Consider the following 12,418-nt stretch of genomic DNA (forward strand, 5'->3'; position numbering starts at 1 on the left):
TGGTTTTCGGAGGATTGGGAACGAATTTTGAAGAGGAAATGCTGGTTTGGAAACAAAAATATAACGAGCCCCCGCCCCCTTCATAAAAATTCTCACTGTTCCAAAAGGAAAGGGATTGGGGTCAGAAAAATGGTTTTCGTTCCAATTCCACAGAGTAGCATACCAACATGTTTTAATGGGGGTGAAAAATCTTGATGCACCCCCAGTACCTCCACTTCCTAGTGCCATGACTATCTGTTAAGAAAAGTCGATTAACTCGTGGCTTCGTACTTTGTTCAGTATTTATTTTTGTACATTTTAAATATCGACGTTAAGAATTTGGTTATTATGTTCATTTTCCAAGAAAATATAAAAAAACAATTTTTTGTGTGTATATAAAAAAAAGTTTACACTTAGAAAAAATCCTGTAAAATTATACATTTATAATATCCTGAAGATTTTTCCACATTTTAACATCGGTACAGGTCCATTTAAGCAAATGACGATAAAACTGTCGAAAAATATTTCCGCTTGAGTGAGCACTACTTACTTTTGAAAAGTTAGTGAAAAATTATTTGCGCAGAACTTTGAAATAGTTATGTGAATAAAAGTAGACCTTAATCATGAATAACACGTGCAAATTAGCTAGTAAAATTGATTTGAAGATATCTTTTACCTATTTAACTTGTTTCTTTGCCCAAACCACTTCGAGGAGTGCATTGCGCCCCACCCCACTCCCCCACACACCAAGGCCATCGGGACGATATTTGCTTTACACTGAGCTGTGATTTACATGACATGGCTTAGGCTTGATTTTCATTTTGTCAATCATTGTCAAGCTTGGGAAAAGTGTGGAGAAACAAGTATTAAATAAAAAATTAAATGTAAACCCACTTAAAATGACAAAAACTTAGTGAAAAAATGCTAGAGATGTCTGATACAAACTTTGGTTCAGATTCAGTTATGTCCTCAGATCCAGCAGGCACAAAAAGGGTAAAAGTTGTGTATACTAAGTGTTAAAATTGCAATTTGGGTGGCAAAATTGTTAGAAAATGTTTGAATGTATCCGTTTTATTTCAATTGACTAAAAGTGCAAGGGAAATGTATGAGAAATGTTTCGCAGGGTAAGTTTGATTTCACCCTTTCCCCTTGACACAGCGTACAAACGATCATTTCTGCGCAAACAGATTTCTGCGAGCTTTACAAAAATGGACAGTGCTCGCTCAAGTGTAACATTCTGTCAAAACTTTTACTTTCATTGGATAGATGAGACCCAAACCCAGGATTGTATGTGAAAATATTACCCACATGTTGTATATTTTTAAATTCCCAGGGCTTTTTCAAAGTGTAAACTTTTTTTGATACGCACTGTATAGCATAATTTTAAATACATTGGCTTGTGCAATTTGGGAATGCATCGTAGATAAGTGGATGTACTTGCATTGTGTTTTTAACAAAAGCATATATCAGATATCCAAGGTTCATATTCTGTTTATATTTATTTGTTTGAAAGATTTATACTTTATTTTAGATCGACATTCGTCAATTCTGAAAGAAGCACTGTTAATGCACACATGCAAGTATATATTGCTTGAAATTATAACAACATACGACATAGGCCCTGTGATTTTTTTACACAAAAATAAACATGCAGAGTTGATATGTCATTACAGATATGAATAAGCGGATAATGATAAGAGTGATAAAAAAGTGTGATGAACACGCCGATTGTGATGCTAGTGATTAATGACGGCCACAAGTTATGATAATGATGATTTAAATGAAACCAATTAAAGGATTATACAATTATAAATATTGAACTTTACCCTGAAATTATTAAACCAATCGTGTGGTTTTGAACGGTATTTTCTTATTTACATTGCTGTGTGATGAACACGCCGATTGTGATGCTAGTGATTAATGACGGCCACAAGTTATGATAATGATGATTTAAATGAAACCAATTAATGGATTATACAATTATAAATATTGAACTTTACCCTGAAATTATTAAACCAATCGTGTGGTTTTGAACGGTATTTTCTTATTTACATTGCTGTGTGATGAACACGCCGATTGTGATGCTAGTGATTAATGACGGCCACAAGTTATGATAATGATGATTTAAATGAAACCAATTAATGGATTATACAATTATAAATATTGAACTTTACCCTGAAATTATTAAACCAATCGTGTGGTTTTGAACGGTATTTTCTTCTTCGCAATCCTTTCGTAAAAAAATATGAACTGGTGAATATTGAAACTATTGACTTATGCTATAGGAAACCTGATTCACATGCTTTGCCTTTAGATGCTTCCTTCATTATAAGCTATTAGGTGACATAATTATCTTATCATTTAATTTGGATTTATTTCTATTAATGATTTTAAAATGTGAGAAAACTTATTTATTTTGCCGTCATTAATGAAATAAATAAAATGAAAATAACTAAAATGAAAATGGTTTGAATATGACTATTTGTATAAAGTATATGGGACTCATGTATGCCTTCTTGTCTTTTGAAAGATAAAAGGTATTGAACATCGAATTCGTGGTTGATGAGAACGAAATTATGTATGTGGAAAGAGAGAGAGAGGGGGGGACTCATCGTTTCGCATCTAAAAAAATAAAACGAAAATAAAGCAAAACAAATACACAAGTCTTAAAATTCACAATGAATCATTGATTATTTGATATTACATTTATTCTTTTACAGAGGTTGTTTGTTATATAATATTTGACGTTGAGATTCTAGATTGGTGTGACGCTATGTACAAGAGGGCAGAAGCAAACGCCCCTATGACTTTTCTAGTAGTGACAACAAATAAATGAGCAAAAGGAAGAAGAGGGTAGAAAGAAGAAAGAAGATTATCAAAAGAGATGCATGTGTCGTGCAATTCTATATTAACCCACTAATTAAATCTAATATATAGGACCAATAAGTAAATGAAGACACAGATGAGGTTTTCTTCTGTTCCTCCTCCTCCTCTTCTTTTTCTTCTTTTCTTTGTTTTCTTCTTCTTCCTCTTCTTTTCTTTTTATACACTTTTATCTTTCGTAGGGCAACATCATCCCAACTCCTATCCGGTTGCCCTGCATACAACAATGTCCGCTTTGTACAAAGAGAAAAGAGGATTCCTTTCAATTACATATCTCTGTTTAATTAACTGCATTATCGTAAAGCTTCTTATTTGTCATTGTGATACTCGGTATGTCACTTTCCTCGTCATTTAGCATGTACTTATTAACCTTCCCTGATGACTGTGGAAAAGGTTTGGAATCCAATTGGTCCCTAACAAACACCACTAAGACAATCTTAATGACGAAACATAGACATCCTACTGCCAGCAAAACGGCGTTGAAGATCGACGTCTTCGTGTCCGGGTCCCAATTCTCAGACAGGACCCCGGACAGGGCCCAAATGACGGTGGGGTAGACGGTGAATGTATAACGAAGGTATCGGTCCCAGTAGAAGGTATCGACGACGAAATAGACGACGACCTCGGCGGTGAGGATTGAGAGAGAGATGAGACTAGCTGATAGGTTCTTGACGTCAGCAAGGTAGGTGAGGGCGATGGAAAGATTGATCAGTGTTGCGATAGTGGTCCACGTTGCGTATACAGCTAAACCATTCTGAAGAAGGATTCGATTGCACCACAGATCAACCCTGAAATATAAAAAATACAAAATAATTCATAGAATGACTTATAATTCACTTATGATATGGGAACGACTTAGACCTACAGTTTAAACACAATCTCCACTCTGTAGAACATTGTATCAATGAAATGTTAAGTCGCTTAACTAATCTAACAAAGTTAACGTACACATTTTAACGGGTATGTGACAAACACACAAATGACTACGCACACTTTACCAACACATTACACAGTCACACTGTGCCCCCCCCCCACACACACACCATGTAGAACTAATTTCGAGACTCCAATCTTCTGAAGTAACAAACTGGCTTCAGCCATATTTTTCATTATTACATCTTCCCATCTACTGCTGATGTGAGTTGGGCTAAAGCGATATAGTGGTGGATCCAAAGTGGCAAGCCGCACTCGTTCCATCTCCTAAAATGTTTCCTATGGTATCCCATCAGACGATTTGCATTTCTCTTTCTTGAGGATACTTTAGTTTTAAATACTTCTCTCTTCTTTTTTTTTGTGCGCCCCAGAAAATATCGTTCCACACACAAACTCATTGTTATTCCCTAGATATGCCACTATAGCAAGAGGGCGACACACTCAAAAACTTCCACGTTAATGGAGGTGCCGTGGCCGAGTGGTCTAAGGCGCCTGGCTAGACATGAAAAAGTCCGGGGTTCGATCCCCGGTCGCGGCAGCTATGCCCGTGTCGTGAGCAAGGCATTTGATCTACAATGCTCTTTTATCTTGCTTTCAAATAAATGGAAATGCTATGTGCATTATTGTAACTAGGTGTGAACTTGTTTAAAAAGAAAAAATATGTATAAATACACGCCATTATGATGATCATCTTACTTGTGATTAGTTTCCATGACATCACGATATTTCTCCACGTTGCGATGACTGATCCAGAGACAGATATAGGCGGAGAACGCCAACAGGCACGAATCGGCCAACGACCAGGCGAACTCCCTCCTACTGAACAAGAACAGCCAGACGATGTTGAAGGCGAGGTTCAGCGTGAAGAAGGCGAGGAAGTTTGCTGTGATGACGGGTGGGTTCATGTAGACCGGTCCATTCTTGTTCCTTCGACAGATGGTGGTAAGGATGTAGATGACATAGATCAGCATCCAGATGTAGATGATAGCCCAGACTAAGAAGGTCCATCCTGCTGGGGTAACCAAGACCGGGTACGCATCGGACACTTCTTCGGTGGTGTTAGGAAACCAACCTGAAATAAAGAAAACCGTTATTGGTACGAAACTTGATAACTTTATTGAAGAGATTAACAAACCTGTAACATATTTTAAGATAAGCATTGTCATAGATAATGATGATTTATTGTTGCCATGGTTACTTACCAGCTGGATCCCCAGGTACAGTAGCAAGAGCACTGAGGACTTGTGTTAAGACAAACATGACGAGCGTGAAGAGCGCCAAGAATAAGAAGAGGAAATCATGCTCGGACGCCATGGTTGATTATCAAGCCGATTTGTCAATCGTCTAGTCAAAATACTGAAATAAGAAATTGAATAAAAGACCATTATAACATGAGAATGTATTGGATTCTTTGCGTTTTATTTACTCATCAATTGATATTGAAGGCTATGAGCGTTAGAGTATTTGGATATGGTACAAGGGAATCTAAGGGTCGCGTAGCTTTTTCTCTTAAAAAAGGGGTATTCGTTTTATGATACAATACCCTCTTTTCAATATTCTAATTTACCTTCCCCTTTATAATCATATTCTTCTCATTTTATTTTGACGACTTAAATTTCTAAGGGGAGGTCACCCCAGCCATCCTACGGCACTGGCTCTGTTCGTATTTGAAATCGACATCTATTTACAATTATCATGACTGAAGGTGGAGGGTTTATACTATATACTTATTGCTTATACTATATATTTAGTCCTGCTTTTCCATAGATGGTTTATGGATATTTTATATGGACAAAAGACAAATGCTTTCGAAAAGAAAACGTCTTTACAGATAATTGTACCTTGTGTCTTTATGTGCTAATGCATTTCTTGAATCTGCCCGAACTTACGACGAAGATAGAAAACCCCCCACTAAATTTCAATTAATCTTGTATGATGAATTTACAACCATATTGAAGAATAAATGATTGACAGAGAAAAAAATTTTTCGCGTTTTTCCTGACTTTCTTTAATAGGTTCACACTGGAAAAGGGAGGACGAGGTAAAAAATTGTTTAAAAACATAGCATATTTCACACGAAGAATGGGGACAACGACAGATCATTCTATTTAATTGATTTAAGCAAATGGTCTGTTTCACACTAATTCAGGTAACATTTTAGTATCTATTTTAATGACTCATGTACACTTCACTTTCATTGTTTTATTGCTCTGGTTGATAATACAATCTTAAACTTCTTAAACTCAAACGATGAATAATGCATATCGTGTTAAATGAATTGTATCAATCAAACTAGTGGCCTAGTCTGGACCTGTAAAGATCACCGGTCAGTCCACGTGATAGTGTTTATTTAGTTTATGGACGATCGTCCTTAACGATAATTACATTCATGCGCAAGGACACGAGTGCAAACAAATTCAAAGCTGTTCAAGAATTGTATTTGATATAAGGGAGGTATCCTATCAATATAAAAAAATAAAAAATCTTCTAAAAACTCTTTTATTTAACTCTTCGCTCTTTATGTGCATTGAGTACTCTATAGAGAGGATTTGGCTCTTTACAAGCCACATTATTATATTACACATGTATATATAATTTATAAATCGAAATGTGGTAAAGACGTGCAAGTTCCATACCATCTTTGAATATTCATATATTCCAAATTAAATGTACACTTCTCACAAAAATGTTATGTCACTAACAATTCTCTGCTATAATAAACATTGAAAATATATCAAAAAAATCAACGTGTTTCACTATCAATCCATGTCATTTAGGCAAATGGGAAAGGAGTATAGAACACACTAATCAAAGTGACTTGCAGCTGCATAATAAATTCAATAGTAGACCTTAATTGCACATATTTATGCACGCTATGTGCGTTCACTCACTTTAAAAAGGTTTTACCCAATATTTTGTAAAATGGGAACATGCAACTTGGTTGGGTAAAAAGATATTTTGTAAATTTTACGCAATACTGCGATGAAATAGCCCAATATGGGGTTTAAAAAATACCCAGCAAACATGCATGTTCACTTTCTACCCAATATTGGGTAAAATTTTACTCCCTGTTTTAGAGTGCTGGTTCGTTGAACAATTTTACACCTATAAATTTAGCATTCCCCCTTATGTACAACCTCCGAGATTACTCACGAATGCCTGTTTTAGAAAGGAAATGAAAATCTGAAATATCACGAAACGATACACATGTCTTTCATATTTCATACACAAATAACGGAATAAATAATGATCATGCACTACACCATAAACATAAATAAAGACATGATTCTGTTTAAATTTCATAGGAGAAAAAATTATCAAAGCAATTAAAAATACGATCACTCACCTATATCCAATTATTTCTATCCCGTCTGCATCAGATGAATATCAATTCACAACTATTCCCAAAACCCTATTTTTCTAGATCTTCGTTTACCAACTAGCCCTCTCGAATCTGGATCCATAAATGATTAAGCCGATTGATTGGTTGATAAGCATGGAATGGGAGGTAAACTAACTTTAGATAGATAAGGGACCAATGATTCCAAATTCTCCCATCGTGATTATGATTGTTTAAGTAACCAGGCTTTTATTGATTTGTATTATACAGCAAAGTCTTGTTTCATAATTGCAATAATTTTGGATGTGAATTTGCAAATTTGTTTAGGCTACTAGCGGCGATTTGAATGATAAAGTTAGGAATATAAACTCAGTGATAAAACACATGAGAACCCTATTAGATAAGAAGAAAACATTACAACAATACAAATCGTTATCATATCGAATGTGTTGTATTCTATCTACTATAAAAGCACAATAAATTTGCAGTAAATCTTTAAAAATGAAATTGGCAATCAAGATCATTGGTACATTCACAATTTGTTCAAAATTGATAACCAACCTGTAACCATGGCAATCAATCATAATCGCTTTGAATTTTCTAAGTTTTCGCAAAGATTGATGTGATACAGGTCCTTGTATACATTGTAAAAACATTGTTTAAAATTTTACGCAGCTCTGTTTTTGGCCGTCACTATAACATCTGTTGTTTAAACATTTAAATAATTTTTTTTTTAAGTTATGGGAGCGAGGGGCTTAAACAGCATTGTTTAAAATTCCAATCAGTGTATTTATGCAATGCATAAAAAAAGATCAGGAGCACGTCTAAAACAGTTTGGAGACATTAATTTTTATTCAAACATAAACTGCGATTGACCTGAAAGTCCCATCTCTTCACTTCCGAAATTTTAATTAAAGATAATTTGAGTTTATCGCAACGCTTTGTAAGATAGGACCCCGGAATCCCAATTGACAAACCATATGATTTCATCTTATATGTAATACTTGTAATTTCATGAATTTAGAGTTAATTGTTTTTGTCTTTGTAGATAAATTGAGCAAATATTGTCATAAAAACACCCTTTCCCCTATTTGACAATAGGGGAATTATGCAAAACCCGCAATGCTTGGATCTTTTATGAAATAAAGTAGGCCAGTATCGTTTGCCAATATTTGTTTTGGCAAGTGATAAAAGAGCCCCATTGGTGTTTTATTGCTATCATCATAATTATGAAATATTGGGATGATACATAATAGCACTAGTACACTAATGATAAAGGTTATTCAATACCAATGGCTGTAAAAGTTTGTCCACCAAAACAAACAGAAGTATGGTGTTACTTGATGTATGCCAAAAGTAACGTCTCGAAATACATACCACTCAGGGACGTCGATCCATTTTTCAGATGGGGGGGGGGGCAAAATCTTTAACGTTCCAAAGGCGCTGGATCGTACAAGACACCCATACAAACATATACAGTATATATATATATATATATATATATATATATATATATATATATATATATATATATCGAAGCAGGAGTTCTTTTGAGGCTTGAAAGTGAAAAGGAACATTGGCATTCACCTATTTAATCATGAAAAGTATGGGTTTTTGCTACAGAAATGATGCGAGCGCGGAGCGCGAGCTGAAAATTTTATATTCCAATCAGAAAAGCGGGCATTTTGAGCACGATTTTAAATAAAGAACGAGTTGTGTATCTCATTGTCGCTTGCTGAACATTACAATCTTTTTTTTTTGCCATATCCGAAATTATTGGGGGGGGGGAATGATACGTTTGCCCCCCCAATATTTTCATTGGTGGGGTGATCGCCCCCCTGCCCCCCCAGGATCGACGCCTCTGATACCACTTAAATGTACATTACTCAACTTACTCCAACATCCAGCTGTATACAGATATAACGGATACCAACGGACCAAGTAAACATATGCATAATACATACTGAATATTTATTGAAATATTTTGAAATTTAAGCATTTATTTAATATCGGCTGACGTAATTTTTCTCAATTGAATAACAAGGGTAATACAGATAGATAATGGTTTTATGACCCAGATCTCTTTGTTTGATACCCCTCTTATTCTTTATTCTATTTCTTATTTTCTTTACCCCCCCCCTCACAACTGGGAAAACACAGGGGTTCACCCCCCCATCCATGTATCACCTCCTAGAGTTCAGTCCCACGTCCAGTCATGTCATTGTGAAAGCCTTTGCTAACAGAATCCTGTGACATTACGATAGTACCAATTATAGACAAGTGAAAATGAATATTCGCCTATTATGTTGGAAAAAGAATGCTTACACATATCACTCGCGTACAATGGGGCACTTGAGACGTCCCCTAAAAATAGAATGAACAAAACGAAGATGGGGAAGGAGAGGAGAAGAAATTAAAGGGAAAAGAGTAAAATGTGAAAAATTTTGGGGAGTGTTATGTCTCTCTTAAATTCAATTTCTCTAGTCCGATCTCCATGAATAGATTTGATGACGATAACGAGCAGGTTTGCGAATAGAATGTGACGAATGAATGCGTAAAAGTAAGAGAGGTGGATGACGAGTAGAAAATGCAAAAGTGATGACAATGACGTCAGCGAAGTGGGGAGCGAGGGGAATAAGGAGAGAGATAAAACGGGTGACAAAGTAGATACCAAGGATAATAAACAAATAGAATATGAGGTTAAAAGAGTGAATAATAAAGCGGATGAGAAGACGAATAAGATCAATATACTCGTCGTCGTCCTTTTTTGCTCTCTCCCTTATTATCTAAGTTTTCACCTCCCTGCCTTTCTGCTAATGATCATTTTCGCCATCCTTATTGTTTTCGTTCTTATTATCCTCATAATCATCGTCGTCACCCTTATTGTTTCCCGTCTTATTACCCTAAAAAACACATCTTCGTCACCTTTGTTGTTTCCCGTCTTATTAACCTAAAAAACACATCTTCGTCACCCTTGTTGTTTCCCGTCTTATTACCATCATAATCATCTTCGTCACCCTCATTGTTACCCGTCTTATTACCCTCATAACCATCTTCGTCACCCTTGTTGTTTTCCGTCTTATTACCCTCTTAAGAATCTTTGTCACCCTTATTGTTTCCCTTCTTATTACCCTGAAAAAAACACATCTTCGTCACCCTTGTTGTTTCCCGTCTTATTACCATCATAATCATCTTCGTCACCCTCATTGTTTCCCGTCTTATTAGCCTCATAATCATCTTCGTCACCCTTATTGTTACCCGTCTTATTACCCTCATAATCATCTTCGTCACCCTTGTTTACCGTCTTATTACCATCATAATAATCTTCGTCACCCTCATTGTTACCCGTCTTATTACCCTCATACCCATCTTCGTCACCCTTGTTGTTTTCCGTCTTGGTACCCTCTTAATAATCTTTGTCACCCTTATTGTTTCCCTTCTTATTACCCTAAAAAACACATCTTCGTCACCCTTGTTGTTTCCCGTCTTATTACCCTCATAATCATCTTCGTCACCCTCATTGTTTCCCGTCTTATAACCCTCAAGATCATCTTCGTCACCCTTATTGTTTCCCGTCTTATTACCATCATAATCATCTTCGTCACCCTCATTGTTTCCCGTCTTATAACCCTCATGATCATCTTCGTCACCCTTATTGTTACCCGTCTTATTACCCTCATAATCATCTTCGTCACCCTTGTTACCCGTCTTATTACCCTCATAATCATCTTCGTCACCCTCATTGTTACCTGTCTTATTACCCTCATAATCATCTTCGTCACCCTTGTTGTTTTCCGTCTTAGTACCCTCTTAATAATCTTTGTCACCCTTATTGTTTCCCGTCTTATTACCCTAAAAAAACACATCTTCGTCACCTTTGTTGTTTCCCGTCTTATTACCCTAAAAAAACACATCTTCGTCACCCTTGTTGTTTCCCGTCTTATTACCATCATAATCATCTTCGTCACCCTCATTGTTTCCCGTCTTATAACCCTCATGATCATCTTCGTCACCCTTATTGTTACCCTTCTTATTACCCTCATAATCATCTTCGTCACCCTCATTGTTACCCTTCTTATTACCCTCATAATCATCTTCGTCACCCTTATTGTTACCCGTCTTATTACCCTCATAATCATCTTCGTCACCCTTGTTGTTACCCTTCTTATTACCCTCATAATCATCTTCGTCACCCTCATTGTTACCCTTCTTATTACCCTCATAATCATCTTCGTCACCCTTATTGTTACCCTTCTTATTACCCTCATAATCATCTTCGTCACCCTCATTGTTACCCTCATAACCCCCTTCGTCATCCTTGTTGTTACCCGTCTTATCACCCTCTTAATAATCTTCGTCACCCTTATTGTCACCCGTCTTATAACCCTCATTATCATCTTCGTCACCCTCATTGCTGTCCTTATTACCCTCATATTCATCGTCGTCACCCTCGTTGTTGTCCTTATTGCCTCATAACCATCTTCGGCAACCTCGTTGTTTCCCTTCTGAATCCCCTCATAATCACCTTTGTTTTCCTTGTTGCCCTTGTTGTTATCCACGTCGTCATCAACTTGGCGCTCTCCTTACTATTATCGTTTTCCATTTTGTCACTCTTTTGTTAAATCTCACTACGTATCAACCTCATTATCCAAACCGTTACCCTCGAAAAAATAGCTATATGGCATAATTACTGCCAAGTGTGCAATTTGCAAACGTTTCGCTCGTACCATGTTGAACAGCTCATCTGTAGGTTTTCTGTTTGGTTTTAGAAATAGTAATTTATCTCATTACTAGATAAGATTATTTGATATTGATCTAGCATGGTCTTTGGCATTTATCTACACACCTAATCCAAACTTGATTTCAAAATATTGACTATCAATACGGCAATTTAACTGGACCACCACTGTTGTATTTATATATGTTATTGATAGATTTTATCTGACGAAATATATGCATTCTTTATTTCCTTATTTTGCTGATAGAAAACTGGTGGAAAACATGCATAGAAAAATGTATAAAAAGTAATAAAAATAATAATAAAATAATTAAAAAAAATAATATCCTACCACACTGATGCATTGAATATTTATTTGTTTATGGGTTGTGCTATTTCTTCTTGACAGATAAAACAAAACTGTTAGACCTACATGTAGGATCATCACCATCGTCGTCGTCGTCGTCATCATCATCACCATACTCACCACCATCATGTTGTCTGCAAGCACAGATTAAAATTTGACACTTAAAAAAATGTACCTTTCTACAGTTACGACTACGTTC

The 12,418-nt window shown here is 36.0% G+C and overlaps 2 protein-coding genes across 2 annotated transcripts; both read right to left on the minus strand.

Moving 5' to 3' along the window:
• Positions 1-2,989: 2,989 nt before the first annotated feature.
• On the minus strand, positions 2,990-7,251 carry LOC121422798. Its single transcript, XM_041618000.1, has 4 exons — positions 7,142-7,251; positions 4,998-5,151; positions 4,492-4,867; positions 2,990-3,650 (listed from the first exon to the last, which is right to left on the minus strand). Exons 2-4 carry the CDS (start codon positions 5,107-5,109, stop codon positions 3,143-3,145), a joined length of 996 nt encoding a protein of 331 aa, XP_041473934.1. The 5' UTR covers positions 5,110-5,151; positions 7,142-7,251; the 3' UTR covers positions 2,990-3,142.
• A 2,074-nt stretch (positions 7,252-9,325) lies between these two features.
• On the minus strand, positions 9,326-12,348 carry LOC121423205 (uncharacterized protein DDB_G0290685-like). The gene is made up of 4 exons (XM_041618526.1): positions 12,340-12,348; positions 11,048-11,467; positions 10,493-10,933; positions 9,326-9,382 (listed from the first exon to the last, which is right to left on the minus strand). The coding sequence occupies exons 1-4, from the start codon at positions 12,346-12,348 to the stop codon at positions 9,326-9,328; spliced, it is 927 nt and encodes a 308-aa protein (XP_041474460.1).
• Between the last annotated feature and the right edge of the window lie 70 nt (positions 12,349-12,418).

The sequence above is a fragment of the Lytechinus variegatus genome, chromosome 10 (assembly GCF_018143015.1).
Source record: "Lytechinus variegatus isolate NC3 chromosome 10, Lvar_3.0, whole genome shotgun sequence".
Taxonomy (NCBI): Eukaryota; Metazoa; Echinodermata; class Echinoidea; order Temnopleuroida; family Toxopneustidae; genus Lytechinus; species Lytechinus variegatus.

Excerpts from the sequence above, each read along its gene's own strand:
- LOC121423205 (XM_041618526.1), bottom strand. Across the intron at positions 10,934-11,047 it reads ACAACAAGGGTGACGAAGAT|ACGGAAAACAACAAGGGTGA; the intron begins GTGTTTTTTTAG and ends GAGGGTACTAAG. Across the intron at positions 9,383-10,492 it reads TGACGAAGATGGGTATGAGG|GATTCTGTTAGCAAAGGCTT; the intron begins GTAATAAGACGG and ends GTAATGTCACAG.
- LOC121422798 (XM_041618000.1), bottom strand. The coding sequence starts at position 5,109 with ATGGCGTCCGAGCATGATTTCCTCTTCTTATTCTTGGCGCTCTTCACG. Across the intron at positions 4,868-4,997 it reads TGTACCTGGGGATCCAGCTG|GTTGGTTTCCTAACACCACC; the intron begins GTAAGTAACCAT and ends TCTTTATTTCAG. Across the intron at positions 3,651-4,491 it reads GTCATGGAAACTAATCACAA|GGTTGATCTGTGGTGCAATC; the intron begins GTAAGATGATCA and ends TTTATATTTCAG.